At 40.4% G+C, this 20,827-nt stretch overlaps 1 protein-coding gene across 1 annotated transcript in view; it reads left to right on the top strand.

Annotated features, from left to right (window-relative positions):
- Nucleotides 1-20,827, top strand: part of LOC135210174 (G2/mitotic-specific cyclin-B-like) — an 88,210-nt gene that overhangs the window by 42,182 nt on the left and 25,201 nt on the right. Inside the window, exon 2 of the mRNA XM_064243004.1 lies at nucleotides 5,195-5,397. Coding sequence (XP_064099074.1) covers nucleotides 5,195-5,397 — 203 coding nt within the window. The remainder of the gene's footprint in view (nucleotides 1-5,194; nucleotides 5,398-20,827) is intronic.

Below are 20,827 nucleotides of genomic sequence, written 5' to 3'. Positions count from 1 at the left end.
GAAGATGTAGGTCTGCATTCACCTATCACGTTTGTCTTCAGCGGCACATAGTATTGTTTCTCCTAGTTGAGATTCAACTACTATGAGAAATTGTCTTGCCATCAGGGACCTCGGTCTCTAGAAGGCAATTGACTTTTGTCTGTTGGGCACATGCCTTGAGAGAATCATCATCTCGCCTTCCAGCATCGGTGGTCAACAGATAGATGATTTGTATGGTCTCTCGGGCATAACCCCTCAAAAGGCGTGGGTCACGTGATCTACGCCTCGGATGCATGGACGGCTCGCCTCACAAAACCGAACGCAGTCAGTCGGCAGCTGTTGAAGCGTCCGAGACAGTCACGAGCTACGCTGTAGACTTTGTATCGGTTGATCCAGATCAGTCATTACTTCGTCCTACTGGCGTGTTCTGGTACCCATAACTATCGACACCCACCATGGAGTGTCGGTGTCTTTATCCACTGCGGAGACGACGAGACCGTGAGAGACTTCGCCACAGTGGGATACCAGACTGCGAGAGACTTCGCCACAGTGAGATACGGGACTGCAAGAGACTTCGCTGCAGTGGGATACGAGACCACGAGAGACTTCGCTGCAGATGGATAGACCAGTAGATGGGTACTGGACATCACTCCGAAGAATATGTCGGACAGGAAGATGGATAGGTTATTGCGACCATATCTTTCTTTCCCTTCGGGACTGCCAACTGGTCCTTGGAACCTCATTTCCCTGGACCAGTGGTAGATGCTTGCAAGATGTGTTTGCTTACCCAGCTCCTTCAAGAGGACAAGTTGTATCTCGTCCATGGTGTGCAGTTGTAGAGGTAAGAAGGATGCGAGAGTGACTGGCTTTCCCCCTTCCACGCCTCGCCTTACCGGGTTCGGGTTTTGATAGACTCGAACTCACACTGGCTGGTCGGACAATTGATGCGGTAAACTTGCACATAGAGCATCCTTTTTATGTTTCTTATCAGAATCATAGAAGCAATCCCGCTCCTTCCTCTAGCAAGGGGAGGAAGGAGACTGACAATAATGCAAACCCTTCCCAGAACTTTGCATTAATGTCTCCGACGCCAATATTCTTCACAGCCCTTTTTCGGATGAGTGACGATTCCTCACTCATTTCGAAAAGGCCCAGAAGTCTGACCCTTGATCGTGCAGCTCCTATACTCCGATCAAGTTGTCAGAGGCAGCAGGGCACTCCTCCTCGCTCTTACGACCAGGAGGAGTAGCCTAGTTGCGCAGAACTCCAGTCAGTTTTAGAGGCTCACTCGGATTCCTCCCACCAATCAGTAAGTCTTCCTTATGTTAAAGGACCGAGGGTTTGTATTATGTGTTGGAACAAATCACAATTTGTCGTAAATTATATTTTTCCTAACTATACAAACCTGACGTCCTTTACAGATATGCCCACCTCATGCCACCCCTCATTCTGAACCTGGGCCGAAAGGCAAAGTGGAGTGTTTACATCCGGGCAGGCTAGCCTGCCCCACGGTAGTTACTGCCTAACCACCTTGTTCAAGATTCAACGGCCGTAATTCCAGCTACTCCATAAGTACATTCCTTATGTTAACCCTTAAACGCTGATTGGGCGTATTAAACGTCAACGAAAATAGTTTGTTGGGTGCCGAACCGACGTATGGTATGTCGACGCAAAATAGTTTTTTTTTAAATTTGCGGAAAAAGTTTTAGGCCTACTAGGCAAAAACTTGAATCGCGCGCCTTCAGGGATGCTTGGAGCTCACGGATCAAGCTGCTGTTTTGTTTGCTAGCATTACCCAGGCGCGCAAGCGTAAATTTCTTTCTTCTCGCACTTAAAAGCATCGGCGACACATCTCTGAAATTATTTAGTCACTTTGACATAATTTTTGCGCCATTTTATATTAGTTTTATATATGAAAATGTGTGCAATTTCATGTAGAATACAACAAAAAATAACCCATAGTTGTAGCTTTTATTGAAATATTTTCATATATGTAAATAACTATGTGCCAAAATTTCAACCTTCGGTCAACTTTGACTCTACCGAAAAGGTCGAAAAACGCAATTGTAAGCTAAAACTTATATTCTAGTAATATTCAATCATTTACCTTCATTTTACAACAAATTGGAAGTCTCTAGCACAATATTTTGATTTATGGTGAATTTATGAAAAAAACTTTTTCCTTACGTCCGCGCGGCAACTCTTCCGAAAAAATCATAAATTTTTTCGTCCGATTGTCTTAATGTTTGCACCGTTTTATATTAGCCGTTACATAAAGTTTTATATATGAAAATGTGTGCAATTTCATGTAGGTTACAACTAAAAACAACCTATTGTTGTAGCTTTATCAGTTTTGAAATATTTTCATATAAATAACGATAAGTGCAAAAATTTCAACCTTTGGTCAACTTTAACTCGACCGAAATGGTCAAAAAATGCAATTGTAAGCTAAAACTCTACATTCTAGTAATATCCAATCATTTACCTTTATTTCAAAACAAATTGGAAGTCTCTAGCACAATATTTTGATTTATGGTGAATTTTTGAAAAAAAAAAAAAAAAATTTTCCTTACGTCCACACAGTAACTCTTCCAAAAAAATCAGAAATTTTTTTGTCAGATTGTCGTAACGTTTGAACCGTTTTATATTAGCCGTTACATAAAGTTTTATGTATGAAAATGTGCACAATCTCATGTAGAATGCAACTAAACAATCCATGGTTGTAGCTTTTATCAGTTTTGAAATATTTTCATATAAATACCGATAAGTGCCAAAATTTCAACCTTCGGTCAACTTTGACTCTACCGAAATGGTCGAAAACCGCAATTGTAAGCTAAAACTCTTACATTCTAGTAATATTCTATCATTTACCTTTATTTTGCAACAAATTGGAAGTCTCTAGCACATTTCGATTTATGGTGAATTTATGAAAAAAACTTTTTCCTTCATTCGCGCTGTAACTGCTGAAAAGATCAAAAAAATTTTCGGCCGATTGTCGTAATGTTTGCACCGTTTTATATTAGCTGTTACATAAAGTTTTATGTATGAAAATGTGCACAATTTTATTTAGAATACAACAAAAAACAACCCTTGGTTGTAGCTTTTATCAGTTTTGAAATAATATCATATAAATAGCGATAAGTGCCAAAATATCAACCTTCGGTCAACTTTGACTCGACCGAAATGGTAGAAAAACACAATTGTAAGCTAAAACTTACATTCTAGTAATATTCAATCATTTATCTTCATTTTGCAACAAATTGGAAGTCTCAAGCACAATATTTCGATTTATGATGAATTTATGAAAAAAAAAAATTTCCTTACACCTGCGCGGTAACTTTCGAAAAATCAAATTTTTTCATCCATTTGTCGTAAGTTTGCACCGTTTTATATTAGCCGTTACATAAAGTTTTATTTATGAAAATGTGCGCAATTTTATGTAGAATACAACCAAAAACAACCCCTGGTTGTAGCTTTTATCAGTTGAAATATTTTCATATAAACAATGATAAATAGAAAAAATTCGACCTTCGGTCAACTTTAACTCTACCGAATTGGTAAAAAACTGCAATTGTAAGCTACAACACTTAGTTTAGTAATATTCAATCAATTACCTTCATTTTTCTACAAACAGGAAGTCTCTAGCACTATTTTGATTTATGGTGAATTTTTGAAAACCACTTTTTTTTACGTCCGCGCTTTACGAATTCATGCATCATATTGTGATAATATTTTCTGTGTTGCTTTGATCGTTTTACAATTTGTTATATACCAAAATCATCGCAATCTAGTGTACAATACAACGAAAAAATAATTAACTCATTAGCTTTAACCGTTTGGCTCACAGCGTGATTTGTATACAATTATATTGAAATTTTTTTTTTGCAGTGTCATATATCCCAATATTTATATATGATAATGATATTTTTTTCCATTTCTGATGGTTGCATACTAAACTTCAGGCAATGGCAAAAAAAAAAAGGAGCCAAAAATGAACTCTTAATCTTGAAAATTAAGCGTGCTGTGATTTTTTGAAAACTTTTTTTTTTTTTTTTTTTTTTTTTTTTTTTTTTTTTTTTTCCCCCGCTTCAACGCTCACTCGCGAACGGCATACGGGAGACACTTGCAAATACCGGCTCGGCGTTTAAGGGTTAAAGTACCTCTGGTTTGTAGAGTTAGGAAAAATACAATTTACGACATTGTGATTTTCATTTAAAAGTTAGCTTAATACTTATGTAAAGACAATGCTTCTCTAGTCCAAATAAAAAGCGCTGTTTGTTCATGAGAAGGAATTTCAGAACAGATTGAGATGGAATAAAGAATTTCTTATAAGTGGTTGAGAAGACTTCTAAAAATAAATCGGTCGGAAGAGGGAAAGAAGAGAGAGAGATTGTACATATGTAATCTTCACATACTATATTTTGACCAACCATTTATTTATTTTTTTTAAGGTTAATGTATTAAGTCTAGTGCTCCCGAGTTTATGTTCGCCTCTCTCTCAATTTCTTGTTGAAGCTGATGTACCTGCTTTAATCTTTTTTTGTCTGTTGCATTATATTGGTTTGCTTTACCTTTATTAGTTTTTCTCTTCTCTTAGCTCTGAGTATTAGTATGTCGAACGTAGCGAGGGCTGCAAGACTAGACTGACCAAGATGTGCTATGATGCGCACATGAGGTGCAGTAAGTGGAGAGGTCAGGAGTGTATGAGAGACCTTGCCTGTGTTTGAGTGTAAGGAGTGGGATGACATTTTTATAAGATTTTATGTATGCTTGCCAACTAGTTACATGATCAAAGCCCTTCCACCTTCCCTCTTATGGATAATAGGGCATAAACAACTGAAAATCAGTGCTGAGTTTTCCTCTTTCCCCTGGTAGTGGGCGGGGGGTGTTGCCTAGCCAAAACAATATAGCAGTGTCGCGAATGTTCAAAATTCTAGCTGTTAATGGTTAGAAACTATAGCTACTTGGTAAGTTTACATAAAATCTTATTTTATTATGTCATTTTCCAACATCTGATCTTACTTTTTTTCTCACTATTGTTCTGTGATAGAATAAAGTCGGTGATGGATGAGAGTAGGTGACTTATTTCCGGGTATGTAGTATACTGTGGTATACATATACTAGTAGGTATCAAATTACAACTTGAACCCCCCAGAAATTATTTTCAAGAGGGTCAAGTTTTATTTGATGTCTTAATCATGAATTTTATTTTCAGATTCTCAGAAATGATGAGAATGGCCCTAGAAAAGTTGCTGCAAAAGTCCTTCAAGGTCCAGTTTTACGAAGAGCTGCTTTGGGAGATGTGGGAAATCGGCCCATCCCCACTAAAGGATCAACTGGCCCTCTGAAACCCGATTTGTTGAAACAGTCTCTTGTTGCCAGAGCAGCTGCAACCAGACAGTTCTCTTCACAGAGCAGGTAATGTTTAGCAGTGATTTTGTATGCAACTTTGCATGTATAAAGCTTTTCATTGATGTTTCACATTTATTATTGTAGGATATACTATGTAGGTTTAAAAAAAATTGCAATATTCTCATTTTGAACAAGTAGAAATGGGATAATTTCATAGACCATCCCTGTGAGAGCTAATCATCAGCTCAGTGGTCTGGTAAAACTATTTTAGTACCAAAATAACTGGGATTTATGCAGATAGACTTTAAATACTGAAATTCCATGAGCCAAGAAAGTGCTTATGTTGTAAGTGCATAATTGGATTAGCTACATACAGAATTTCTAAATTTAAAGTGCAAGGCAGCTCTGTGAAGTTTCAATAAATGTCAGATGGGAAGACTGATATTAGAGGGGAAGTTGTATTATTGGTTTAACAGTTCCAGAAATGTTTCAGGAATGGATCTTTTAATGAGTATCACTCTCCCAAATGGTCAGTGATTGTGGAATATTTACTGAAATTATAATGCATGTTTTTAATTATATTGGTGGTTATGACAAGCAATTATGCCAAAAGACCCCATTTGATAAGGAATTTTCAGTTTATGGTTGAATGAATGTGCTTCAGGTGTTTACATGGTAATTTCCACCCTGTACTTGATAAATAGGCATAAAGAAACAAGAAAATAATAAACCTGTAATTTATAGTATATTAATTTTTAACTTAAATTTATTTAAAATATTGCTGTCCAAAGTTTTTTGCAGGTGCTGTTTTGAACTTTAGTAGATTGCATAATTTGGGTTTCATTGTATTTAAAGTCACCCACATCTGGGAATATGTTTGTTCCTACACGATTTACAAACCATCGGTCCTTACATTAGGAATTACTTTCAGCAAAGGCTGGAGAATGCCCGTTGAAATTTTAAAAAAGGTGGTTAGGCAGTTGACTACCCATTTGATAGTTGGGAGCCCTTCAACTGGATGTAAACATTCCATAGTTTCTACACTATTCAAATCCTCGGTCCTTCACATTAGGAATTACTTTACAGCAAAGTTGGAACACGGCCGTTAAATTCTTGAACATGGTGGTTAGGCAGTAACTACCATCTGGTAGGGGAGTAGACCCACCTGCTGGGATGTAAACACTCCATTTTGCTCTTATAATGATAGTAAATTTTGTTTTTATGCATGACACTTACCTGGCAGGTATATATATAGCTGTATTTTCTGAAGTCCGACAGAATTTAAAAAACTTCCGACACACGCAGTGGTCGGCCAGGTGGTTAGTACCCATTCCCGCCGCTGGGAGGCGGGTATCAGGAACCATTCCCATTTTCTATTCATAAATTTTCTGTCGCCGGTACTGAAAACACCTGTTTTCAGTACTTCCGGCTTAGGATTTTGGAAACTTCATTTGCCGCTAAGTATCCTAATTGTCTTTTAATTTATTTACTTGGATTTCTGTGGCTAGGCATACGCTATCTTAAATTGATTTGAATTTGATTCATTTTTGCATAAGATATCTGAATCTAGTTAGGCTAGTTTCAGAGGGTGTTGTCTGCAAAGATAGGGTGTGGCTACCGAAAGCTTCGGTAGTTCCGCACTTGGGGGGCGCAATTAATCAGTAAACATGTCTATTTCCGTAAGGAAAAAGTATGATTCGTATGTACGCAATTAATCAGTAAACGTGTCTAATTCCGTAAGGAAAAAGTTTGTTTAGTATGTACGCAATTAATCAATTACGAAAGTCAGGGTAGTGATACTGCTAACCTTCCGGTAACTTTATTTTGCCTAACGCTGTAGTATGGCCTACGGGTTATGACTATGTCTGCGAGAGGTGATCGCTCTCCTTCATTGTTGTGAAGAGTTCTACTTCTGTTTTTGTTACGCCTAACCCTGTATGTTGCCTTCGGGCCCTAAAACAGTGTCTGTAGAGGTTATTGCCCTTTCTCTTATACTATTTCGATTCGTAACTTAGAATCGAAAGTGCTTGCTTTAGAGAGCAATAGTGAAGTGGCTAAGTGCAGTGACAGTGCCCCTTGTGTAGTGGAGGGTGCGTCAGATCGGCCTTATAACGCCTCTAGGTCTAGACCTCTGTCGAACTCCCAGAACCAAGGGAGAGGGCGGGCATGTCGAAAGCCGAAGGAGGGTTACAGGGAACCCCACCGATCTGGCGTGCCTTCGGCAGTTTCTGATGAAAATCCCCAGACTGCCAAAGTGCGTGCACATGCACGAATCCTGAAGGATTGCTTCTCGTCCTCCAAGGCGTCCTCCCCGCACAAGGGTTGGAGCTCTCGGAAGGACTCGCGCCCCTCTAAAAAGAAGCTTTATAGAAGAGGTCGCTTCACGTTCCCTTCTCCCTCGTTATGTGTTTCAGTGAGAAGTAAGAAGGCGAAAGTTGCCTGATCACGTGTACTTCTTTCCACCAAGAAATAGGAAAAAGAAGGCAGTTTCTCTCGTTTGTTTTGACGCCTGTCAGGAGCGTGACGCTTTTCTGCACGCTTATTTGGACGATCGGCTTGAACAGGACGCTCGGATGGACGCACTCACCAGTGGACGCCGAGCGTCCTACGCCAGTGGCCACCGAGCGACCAACGCGCACCCGCGCGCACCAGGACGCCGAGCGTCCTCGCCAGTGGACGCCGAGCGCGCACCAGAATGTTTCTGTTGAACTCTTCAAGCTCTTGTTTAAGATTTGAGCTCAAGAAAGTGAACAGAACTTCGTCTTCGAAACCCAGCAAGACCCTCGGGTTTCGTGAATTCAAGAGGTCTCTGTCAATATTATATTGCTTTTCGCAAAGGTGGATGGAGTTAAGGAAAGCTCAAGGGAAGATCTCGTTTTCTCTACCTCAGTCAAGACTTTGAGATAAGACGGTTACGGGTTATGTAAAGGCTCGACGTCCTGAACGTCAGGATTTTCGGCAACGTTCAGTAGGATTCTTGCAAAGGCACTCATCAAAAGGACGCTCTTCAGGAAAGCGCAAGACAGGACTTCCTTTGCCATACTGCCAATAAATTTAAAGCTTTTTAGACCATCTGAAAGGGTTTTTCAGATGATAGATTTTGTTAGTTTCTAGTAGAGACTTCCATGCCGATTGAGCATCGTCGTTCTACCTACCGTAAGCCCAGTCTCTTAACAGGATTCTTGTCCCTTCCTTGTTTGAGACGGGAATCGAAAAATAAAAGGCTCGACTTCCTGGATTACGTTTTGTCAATTCAGTGACTTTCCCCCATTGACATTATACTTTCGCTTTTGTCAAGTAAGTGGGTCCTCCCATTATTGACAAAATATCTCTCTGTACCGTTAATGGGTTAGTCTCATTGACAAACATCTCATTAACTTGATATTGCGTAAGCGAATAAGGACAAGGTTCGGAAGAGCTCTCCTTCCTCATTCGCAGACTCGTACAAGAAAATAAACTGGTAGACTACGTCAATGAACGCTTATGTCCAGTATCTTAAGAAGCTTGAGCTGTCTGCTTCGATTCTCTAAGTTTTGTTCATGAAACTTGCCTGTCAGATATGTATGTAGCTGTATTTCCGAATTCAGCTATATATAGTCTGCCAGGTAAGTATGAACAAACTTTATTGTGATATAATAAAAATTTTTGCCTTGCGTTTTTTTTTTTTTTTTTTTTTACTACTGGTTGGTTCAAGTCATACACGCTTGCTGTAGTTACCTCTTCGGATGGCAACCGAGAGGTCTATTGTCTACTATTTTAAGGACATTTAATCGTCACTCCCTGCAGCCTTCCAGGAGTTTCCGATTTATCTTTTTTACCGTTGTATGGTAGTGTTCTGACGACACAAACGCATCTATATATTTAGCGTTTTCTGTTTCGCTTAAATATACCAGCTTGAGAGTCTCTTTTTGTTCAAAAATAACGGACCTATTCCTTCGTAGAATAGGGTAGCTGGCAACCCAGACATAAAGTTAAGAGACGACGTTCGTAAGCTGCTGGCTGCTGCTGTGTCTGACTGTCCAAGTTCCAACCGAGCCAGTAACAGATCGTGCGCGGTCATGCACGGTAGGTTACGTCTCTCTCTCCTGCGGGATTGACTGACTAACCGTATCTCTGTGCTGGCGGTTACGTCTCTCCTGCGGGATTGACTGACTAACTGTATCTCTGTCCTACAATCACGGACTTTAGCCTAAGATTGAGGGGATTTCTTACGTGAATGAAATAAACGTTGCATTAGTTTTGCCTTACTATGTTCAACAGAGTTATCTCTTAATCCTTTCGGTGCTCGTTACCGCACGGTATAGAACTACGAGTCTACCGCAACATTGCACTTTTATATGCTCTCCTGCTTAGGCAAAGCGCAGCCTTATAGGGAAGTAAGCATAACTCGGGGAAGGGTTAAATGGATGAGCTTGCTGGGGACCATTTCCTTCCTGAAGAAGTTTGTTTCCCCGAATAGACTGCAATTCAGACCACAGTTTTTTACTACCGGGAAACTGAAATATTATTCAAGATCTAGGAATTATTCTGAACATCTCTCAGTGCGTCATGATAGAAAGGAGGTGCCGGACATCTGGATAGTGTTTCAGATGTCCTGGATCTTAATCTGAAAGAAGTAAATGCAATTCGGTCGTCCCTCCAGTCCTCGAAACGAGTTTTTGGAACCAGTGGTCCACATCAACTCTGATATTCCACAGCTCTCTCATATCTTAAGAAGTATCTTCTCTCGGTCCCTGCTCGAGTTTACGAGAAAGAGCCTATTATAACAACAGGCGTAGAATGTAACGATCATTCTAGAGGTTCGTTACAGGATTGCAAAAGTCCGTACGAATCGTCTCGATAGATTACTAACATGCTAGGTATTTTAATTAAGTGGTGTTCTTTTTATGGTTGTCTGAGAGGGTTATTTCCTCTTCAGTATGTGAAGTGTAATGTGTTACGTTAGCTTTGTGTGTGGTTCAGGTGGTCTAACTTATCCTAGCATGAATGCCCCTGGTAAGAGAGGGCTAGGGTTTCCTGTCAACAAATTGGTCACGTCCAGTTGTCAGACCCTTGTTGTTAGCTTTCCTCAACAAACAGGTCACATCCTAGTTGAGAGCTACTAAGGTTTAGCAGGCTAAGAGGCAGGACCTACGAAGTCAGCTACCTTAGCAGGTAAGGAACTTAATAAATAATTTAAAAAATTAGTTAATTTTTGAATTATGACGATATTGCTGTCTGTGACCCACCTCCAAATGTGTCAATCAGCTATATATATACCTGCCAGGTAAGTGTCATGCATAAAAATGATATTGTTATGATACAATAAAGTTTTATGCATATTACCTGGGGCAGGTATATATAAATTAAATTCCCACCCTCCTCCCTCAGGTGGATACAGGGTTCAGAGAAAATCTGAGGAAAACGGGAATAGTTCCAAGTACCAGCGCCACGGGAACGTGGGGGAGATCACCTGAACTACCAGTGGTCTAGCGGTTGCCGAGAGTTTTGAAAATTCTGCCAGTGCGAACAGACAACAGAGAATGTTGTTTAACAGATTTGCATCTGTCAAACAACAAAGACCTTCACGATCATTGAGGTCTGTGGAATCTCGATTCTAGCTCACCATCTACTTTTTGTCTCGCCTGTTTTCTCGGAGTCAGACACTCGTGCGAGATCAGGCGACATAATAGTAGCCCTGAGTTTCTTATTGACGAAGTCGATTGCGGACGACGTTGGGTTGCGTTGATACACCCCCAAGGTTTGCTTAGATTGAATCGCCCAGGCAGTCCAGACACATCCTTCAGCTAAGAATAGTGCCTTTTGGTCTTCAGGGTACAGCCTTGCTGTCCTTGATTCGTCTGACTGGTCAACTGGTCGTTCACCTGACTTTAGTACAGACTGTGCATTTCCGGATCGAAGCTTTCAATATGGAACTTAGACGTAGTCTGAAGTTCTTGATGTCAAAGCATTCGAACCTCTCCTGCCTGTTAACTTCTTGTATGTGATCAGGAAGGCCTTCTTCTAACCACCCTAGATACGACAAAGAGGGTTAGTGAGATTTTAAGCCATCGTCACAAGTTTTGGCTTTAGAGAAACACAAGGAGGTGTGCTCTCTAAGCCTTTCGTTATGGCCTAAGAATGGAAACCCTTTTTGTCCTTGGGCCAGGATCTTGGAAGCAAGGATGGCACAAGTTAGTGGGCAGGAGCCAGAGAGAGTCCTGTGCCCTGTCAGGTCTCTCAAGTTTTATCTACTTAAAATCAAGAAAGTCGAAGTCAGTCGGGCAATCTGCAGTGTTCCGAAAAAGACCAGACTTGCCCATATCGAAGTACACCCTGGTTTTATGGTTTTAGGGTTAAGGAGTTTCTTTCAAAAAAAAAAAAAAAAAAAAAAAAAAAAAAAAAAAAAACAAAAAAAAAAAAGCTCCTTCATTGTGTTTTTTTTTTTGCACAAAAGATTTGAAAATCTTTTTATCTGAATGCTCACGAGGTGAGGGCGCGGCCTCGGAAGCATTTCAACAGAGCATGGCACTCTCAACATCCTGAGTACCATATTTTAGCGAAGCAACTCTGGGTTCACTTCACACTCCCTGCGAGATGTGAAGATGGCATATGAGATCTGCTGCTCGCTAGGGCCATACGTGTCTGCAGACACAATCTTGGGGGCAAGAAGTACTACTCATCCTATCCTGTAGAAAATGGTTAGGAAGAGCTCTTAATTTAGTTGTGGAGTCGCTGACAACGACGACTTCTTAACTCTGAAGCCTTAGTTAACACACATTAACTTTGGCTAGGTTGGTCAGGTGGTGATATATATAATTATATATATATATTTTACTTTTACTTCTTAGCCCTCATGGTATGGTCAATATGGTCTAGTCACATTGTGGTCACGCCCCCGTTGACAGATCATCTGGAGTGCACCAGCTTTATAGGTCTCTACCTCGCTGGCAACTCTAGTAAAGCAGAAGCAGACTTGGGTGACAGTAATCACGAAGTCGGCTATGCTAACAGGTGGAACCAAGATGTAAATCATCTGCATGCATTTGTGTCCCAAAAATCCTTCTATTCTGTCCCTTCCACCTCCAACGGTGGGGTTCAACTATATATATATCTGACAGGTAAGTTCATGAGCAAAATGATATTGTTATGATACAATAAAGTTTGTTCATACTTAACTGGCAGATATATATATATTCAAGTACCCACCCACCTCCCCTCAGGGGACAGTGGAAATAAAAATTATGAATAGAAAATGGGAATGGTTCCTGATACCCGCCTCCCAGCGGCGGGAATGGGTACTAACCACCTGGCCGACCACTGCGTGTGTCGGAAGTTTTTTTAAATTCTGTCGGACTTCAGAAATACAGCTATATATATACCTGCCAGGTAAGTATGCATAAAACTTTATTGTATCATAACAATATCATTTTCAGCTCGAGCCATATACATGGTGTATACTACAAAGTACAGACAGTAACGTACACAATCTAGATAAATGAGATAACATGATAAAAAAATTAATAATTAGCAATATCCACATGGCTGCTAAAGTAGTATAAATGATAGTAATCATATTAATAGTAATAACAGTAATAATATTAAGAGTAGTTTCAAAAAAGTAAAAGTAGTAATAATTGGTGAACGGATTGTTTTAATTAAAATGCAGCTAGAGACTTTACGTGGTTACAGTAGTCTAATCCAGAGGGCTAAATACAAAAATTGAATGTAGAAGATTTCTAAATTGATAATCACAGTAATAATGAAAAAGTAAAATACCAGTAATAACAGTAACTGCAGAAATATAATGACAGATTCGGCAGATGGTACTTTGCAAAGACAGATATTAAGTCATTTAGGGAACAAATGCCTCATTTTCCCATCTTTCCCACAATTTAGATCATCTTGCCTCACTCCTTAGGATGCTTTATATGAGCAAATTACTGCTGTTTCGCAGTTGTGTAATCAGACTGGACATTGTTCACCTTACAATGATTTTTATGTTGTCCAGGCGGTTTTCTGTGGCAGAGTGGCAGCAAGGAGTGTTTGTGAGGCGTCTCAAAATGTCGCTGCACAGCAGTGATATGTCTTAGTCTCTTGGGTATTCTTCGTCCAGAGGGAACACCTATAGATTCTGTATCAATATGAGTAGAAGAGCAGCAGTTTCATGTCACGGTGACAGTAGGCAAGCCTTATTGCAATCATGTTGCCAGTTCACATTGTTTACAGCGCCTCTTTTCTATGTCTGCCGTATCTTTTAGGTTGTCTGTGATGTGGCCCAAATACGGAAATTCGTGCACAAATTCTAGCCGATGATTTCTGAGGAAAATTTGTGGTTCTGCAATATGCTTGAATCTTGGGAGTAGCGACATGCATTGGGTCTTGGTTTCCATTAAAGACATATGTTTGTGAGCTCTTGCTGACTAGCCGTTAGTCACGATTTTCCAGTGGGATCCTGGTTTTATTATTTTTATTATTTTGAATATACTGTTTGATATTAATTGGCTTTAATTAATATACAAACTCACTTTGTGTTAAGCCTTGCTAGCCGCCTTTCCCCATTGTATTTAGGGTCGACGGCAAGGGGGTATCTACATCCTTATCACTTATTTTTGCCTTTTAATGTCAGGGCAGGACAGTGTATTTATTTTGACATTTATGCTTATGTTTTGGAGAATTACCAAGAAGAAATTTGGAAGTTTGCCCTTGTTTTTTCTCCTGTTATTCCCCCTTCTCTCACCCCTTTTGCTAGCTTATTGGATGGGGGGGTTGTGGTTTAGATGTTTGAGGGATCTCCTCTTATTTCGGAGGGCAGTGCCCTTGAATGCGAGTGAAGTATCTTTCTTTTTTAATCATATTTTCTTCTACAGGCTAACAGTGAGTGATTATGGATTACAGTAGTAGATGGTCGAATATCTCTTCGTGTTGGCAATCCTATCCTTAGAATTGTACCTGTAACTCATTAGCACTGCTTTGTCACATAGAAAAAGTCGTGTTTGAAGGTGGCAAAGAAGTCAAGAAGGAAGAGAGTTCATCAAGTGTCGTGATCGTCCTCTTTGCCTTCGTTGCCATCATTGTCGTTTTCAGCCTCCTCTCCTTCAACTTCTAAGGCTCCCCTGCCAGAGAAGGAGAAGGTAGTCTCCCTCTGCCCTGTGAAGTCTCATCACAAGACTTCTAAGGGTCTGCCTCCTGAAACTGAGGTGGCAGTTGGGTCTTCTGTTGGCTCTCCTGTTCCTTCGGGAAGAGGAACAGTCATGCTGTCCCTAGGTTCTAGCGTGTTGGGAGCCATAGAAGTGTAAACTTTGTTTTGTACTTCTGCTGCTAGTCCTAGAGGTTCTGCCTCTAAGACTAGTTCCGTGTTGGTTGCTCATTTGTGAGCTCCCCGAGTGCATGCAAATCCACAGTCATTAACACGAGTCCACTCACCGTCATGACACTGGCACAGAGTAGAACGGGACGAGTCGCTCAGGTGACTCGCACCTTGCCAGCGATCACACTCGTGGTGACCGCTCAGTTCCCAGGGTATATTTGACGGTCTTGCAAGACTGTACACGCGGTGTGACTGGTAGGAGGTCCCACGTTCAGTCCCATGAGGTTTTGACCTCTAAGGGGTCTGGGATGCATTGTCAGGACAGTTCCAGCTCTCGCCAGTCATTTGCACTATCAATTCTACCCAGGCATTCATGTTCGCGTGACCGACCGGTCTCGGTGAAAGTAAGCGTTTCTCCTGCCCGCTCTCCTAGGCTTACGTCGAGGTCATAACCACAGGTTGATGGCTGCCTGCGACTCTCTTCTCCATTTGGTTCTGCTAGCAAGGCAAATGAGCGTGTTCATTCTTCCTCACTTACTCCTCCTACTTCATCTGGCTACACTGGTGGCCTACATTCCTGGAAGGGTCTTAGGGTCCCACCGGACGTACATCCATATCATTGAAGGATCTTCTGTCAATGTCATAGAGAGACTTCTCACTGTCTCGACACCTGGTGTTTTGATTCGGAAGATTCAAACACCTGGAGACTGTTCTCCGTGGCTCTTTCTGTCCTTGGACAGATTCTAATTTGCAGACCCCTGTGGGGTCTTGCATTTTGGGAGCCTCGAGGGAATATTTTGTGGAATTGTTCATATTCTCTGGAATTGTATTCTTAATCCAGTCTTGAATGCTCACATAAATGACTGTTCCTCCTCAATTTCTATGGGAGTTGAAGAGGGACCCCTCCCTGATGATCATTTACGTTTGACGAATTTGGGAGTCTCGCCAAGCACTTGAATTCCTTGGAATGTCTGGCACACTGTTCTGATCTATGACCTGCAAACACTCGGGTGAGACGAAATTTCCCAATAGTTATTACAATAATTGGGAATCTCACAGTGCTGGAGTTCCTTGGAATTTCTGTCGTTCTCAGAATGTTTTGATTTTCTGTGATTTCCAAACATTCGGGCATTCCTGATAATTATTATAAGAATTGGGAGTCTCGCTGAAGGATTGATTTCTTTGGAATTTCTGGCGTTCTCAGTTTTGGTTTTCTGTGATTTCCAAACACACTGGCAAGACTGGTATTACTGATAATTGTTATAACAAGAATTGGGAGTCTCACCGAGCTCCTGGATCCCTTGGTTTTGCTGGCACTCAGAGTGCTTGGCTTCATGAATCATGCTGCCGAGCACCCCACCCCAGGTCGAGGCAAGGCTTGCCTGATTATTGTCTTACAAAGTCAGGATTCTCGCAGACCGCAGGAATTCTTAGAATTCTAGCGCTCTTTAGCACGAGTGTTTGGATAGTAAGACGAGCCTTGACCAGTACACATGAGTTTGCCCTTCAGTCTGGTTTCGGTTTATGCTGAGCTTGGTATTGCATGCCAACACCATCTAGGTGAATGGTTAAGTACCTTCCTTGGTGTCCCCCCCCCCCCCTTGGAATCCTTTAGAGGGTCTGAACATGTAAGACAACAGACACAGAATCCCCTTTTATTCTTCAACTTGGAAGGAGAACAGTTAACCCTTAAACGCCGACTGGACGTATTTTACGTCGACATTTTTTGTCTCTCGGGTGCCGACTGGACGTATTTTACGTCGACATACAAAAGTTTTTTTAAAAATTTGCGGAAAAATACTTTTAGGCCTACCAGCCGAAAACTCTTGAATCACGCGCCTTGGGGGATGCTGGGAGTTCACGGATCAAGGTGTTGTTTTGTTTACAATCGTTACGCAGGCGCGCAAGCGCGAATTTCTTTCTTGCCGCACTAAAAAGTATCTGTGACACATCTCGGAAATTATTTCGTCACTTTGACATAATTTTTTTACCATTTTAAATTAGCCGTTACATGGACTATTATATATGAAAATGTGCGCATTTTTATGTAAAATACAACAAAAAAATACTCATGATTGTAGCTTTTATCAGTTTTGAGATATTTTCATATAAATAACGATAAGTGCCAAAATTTCAACCTTCGGTCAACTTTGACTACCGAAATGGTCGAAAAACGCAATTGTAGGCTAAAACTCTTATATTTTAGTAATATTCAATCATTTAACTTAATTTTGCAATTAATTGGAAGTCTCTAGCACAATATTTCGATTTATGGTGAATTTATGAAAAAAACTTTTTCCTTACGTCCGCGCGGTAACTCTTCCGAAAATAATCATACATGCGATTGTGGTAATGTTTGCACCATTTTAAATTAGCCGTTACATAAAGTTTTATACATGAAAATGTGTGCAATTTCATGCACAATACAACTAAAAACAACCCATAGTTGTAGCTTTTATCAATTTTGAAATATTTTCATATAAAAAATGATAAGTGACAAATTTTCAACCTTCGGTCAATTTTGACACTACCGAAATGGTCGAAAAACGCAATTGTAAGCTAAAACGCTTATATTCTAGTAATATTGAAGCATTTACCTTCATTTTGCAACAAATTGGAAGTCTTGCACTATATTTCGATTTATGGTGAATTTATGAAAAAAATAAAATTTTCTTTACGTCCGCACGGTAACACTTCCGAAAAAATCATACGTGCGATTGTGGTAATGTTTGCACCATTTTAAATTAGCCGTTACATGAAGTTTTATATGTGAAAATGTGCGCCAATCTTCATGTATAATACAACAAAAAATAGTTGATTGAAGGTTGTAGCTTTTCTCATTTTCGAAATATTTGCATATAAATCACAATAATAGAAAAAAAAACCACGTTCGGTCAAATTTGACTCTACCGAAATGGTCGAAAAACGCAATTGTAAGATAAACTCTTACAGTCTAGTAATATTCAGTCATTTATCTTCATCGTGAAACAAATTCGAAGTCTCTAGCACAATATTTAAATTTATGGTGAATTTTAAAAAAAAACTTTCCTTCCCTCCGCGCGCGGATTCTCCGCCACAAATCTCCGAAATACGTAAGTCCCATTCTTGGAATATTTGCTCCGTTTCATATTAGGCATTTCATAGAGTTTTATATATAAAAATGTGCGCAATTTCATGTAGAATAAAACGAAAAATATTTGAAAGTTTTAGCTTTTCTTATTTCCGAAATAATTGCATATAAAAAAATATATATAAAAAAAATTCGACATTCGGTCAACTTCAACTCGTCAGATATGGTCGAAAACTGCATTTGTAAGCTAATATTCTTACAGTATAGTAATATTCAATCATTTGTCTTCATTTTGAAAGAAATTGGAAGTCTCTAGGACAATATTTAGATTTATGGTGAATTTTTGAAAAAAATGTGTTTACGTCTGCGCGTTACGAATTCATGCATTATTTTGTGATAATATTTTCTGTTTTGCTTTTATCGTTTTACATTTGTTATATACCAAAATGATCGCAATTTAGTGTACATTACAACGAAAAAAAAAGTAACTTGTTACCTTTAAACCGTTTGCGCACAGCGCGATTTGAATACAATTATATAATGAAATTTCGTTTTTGCGCTATCAATATATCGCATTATTTATATATGATAATGATATTTTTTTTCATTTCTGATGGTTGCATACTAAACTTCAGGCAATGACAAAAACGGGAGACATTTTTTTTTTACCGCTTCGGCGTTTAAGGGTTAATTGGGAAGAAGTGATAGTTCTTTGGTTACGATTACCACTCTTGGCTATACCAAACAAACTCTGCTCTTGATCAGTGTGGTTCCTTGGCATGGCGTGGCATAGCACCCTCCTTTCCCGTGCTGCAGCGAGTTTCACATGGGTCATCATCATTGTTGTCTGACATCTCCTTACCTCCCTGTTCAAAAGCTTCCCAGCCCAAGAAGAGGAAGGTAGCTTCTGCACACCTAAGAAGTCTCGAGACTTCTAAGGGCCTGCATCCTCCCCCTGGGGAGGAAGCACTTGGCTCTCTCATCAGGTTGCCTGCTCTTTGGGAGCGGGAACCGTACACTGTCCCCCTCTACTGTCTAGGGAGCCCCAGGAGTTCAGACCCAGGTTCCTTCATTCTGTGTTGGTTCCAAAGGTGCTGCTCGGGGAACCGGGGCTTTGTTGGGTACTCGTTCACAAGGCTCTGTGTGCATCCTCCATAGGGGAATTGTACACCCAGTCAGTGATGGGTAGTCTCTTTGTCATGACAGTGGCGCAGGGTGAGAGAAGGGACCCACCTGTGAAAGCCAGGAATGGCTACTCTTCAGGTGCCAAGGTTGATGTCGCTGTCCCTTAGGACAAGGCATCTGGAGGATATAGGAGGAGGTTTGTGTTGTCCTTTTCATGAAGTTCAGTCAAGGAGTGGATGCGTAGCAGGACATGGCGAGTTCTCACCAATTTTTGGCTCATTTAACTCCATTCAACTTAAAACTTTCAATCACGTTCCCACGAATGAGAAAGTTGTAGGAAAAGAATGCTTCATTTGGTAGATTGAAAACACCACAAGTTCAAAGAAGAGTGGGCAAGAACAGTCGATCCTCTTCTCTTTTTTCTTCTACTTCCGGGGTTACACTGGAATGAGCAAGGGAATAAGAGGAACTGTACAGGATCTCCCCAGAGTTCGAATACAAGGCTGTTCCTGGTTTAGTCGTAGGATCTCGCCGAACACGAGTTTAATCGGTTCACGAAGATGGATAGCACCAAGAAATTTGACCACCACCTCTCTGATGCTCCTGTTTTGGGAACAACCATTTAGGCATGAACTAGTAGTCTTCAATGTCCTGTTATTTTTGTAGAAGCCCCCCATCGGGGCAGGTTCATGTTTGCTCGCTTCATTAGAGAATGAAAGTGGTCTGCTTCCAGTCCTTATTCCTGACTCTCGAATGAAGACGAATTAGGCTGGTGCTCGATTAACAGGAACCTATGAATATACTAGTTTATTCTCCTCACGACATGCGTCTGTTAACAGTTGCACCATCTGAGTACGTATTAGGTTCATACCTGTAAGTTAGTTCTGGTATGTGACTTGAGACGAATAGTGCCTTCTCTTAATTAACCTGAAACTCTGGTTTTAATTTTGAGACGACTGATGGTATTGTTTACCAACAGCACCACAGGGTTGGCATTCTCACCGAACAAGAGGGTTTCTTTCCCTAGCGTTTCGATTAACAAGCAGGTACTTGAGTGTACCTGTATTTCACTTGATAGTTCTATAAGCTGAACGCATTCCAGCATGGAATGCACTAACAGGCAACTCAATATACAAAGTAGCGAGGGGCATAGTTTTACCTTCTCTCAGAGATTTTGTTCATCTTAGTATTGTTTCTCCTTTGTCGAGGGTTAACTATTAATTCTAATCTCTGCCCGTCTATCACATTCAGATCTCTGGTTGGCTCAGAATTGTCACATAAGGTTCATGTCTTGTGCTACACATTTGCTATTGCAAGAATTTTCAGACAGATGTCTCCTAACTCATTATCTTTTTGTTTACCCCACGGTATAACAGAAGTTAGTCTTCTTCTCCATCAACCCTGACCTGACCCATCGGCTGCTGCGATGACTCGGAATTATTTTCTTCAGACAATTTGAGTTTTGTCTTCTAATATACAATTTTCTCATTCATAAGGCATTCAAGGATTAACTACTTCAGTCCTCTGTAACATGCCAGGGATTAGAGCCGTCTTCAATGGTTGGTGTCATCGATGGGACTTTGTATGATCAGAATCGTGAGAGTTCACTTCTCTCCAATTCAACTGTGAAGATGTAGGTCCACATTTGCCTTAGCCTTTTTTAAAGTAGTATTGTTTCACCTTAGTTGAGATTCAACTACTGATGAGAAACTCCGTCTCTAGACGGCATTTGATTCCTCTAGAGTGCATATACCTATCAAGAATAATCACAGTTTTGTTTACCAAGACCGCATCTCATCTCTCCCCAGCATTGGCAAAGAAATAGACGATTTGCATCTTTCGCTCTCGTCACCCTTCAAAAGGTGGTTGTCGTATAGTGACTCCATCTTGGATGCGCAATCATTCGGCATCTATTGACGAGTTCGAATCCTTCATGATCTGAGTTTTGGACACTGTATTGGTTGATCCAGATCAGTCATTACTTTATCTTCTTGGTGTGTTGCTGTACCTAG

Source organism: Macrobrachium nipponense, chromosome 39 (genome assembly GCF_015104395.2).
Source record: "Macrobrachium nipponense isolate FS-2020 chromosome 39, ASM1510439v2, whole genome shotgun sequence".
Lineage (NCBI taxonomy): Eukaryota > Metazoa > Arthropoda > Malacostraca > Decapoda > Palaemonidae > Macrobrachium > Macrobrachium nipponense.
Note: the sequence above shows the minus strand (reverse complement) of the source record. Positions and strands in the feature narration are given on the sequence as shown.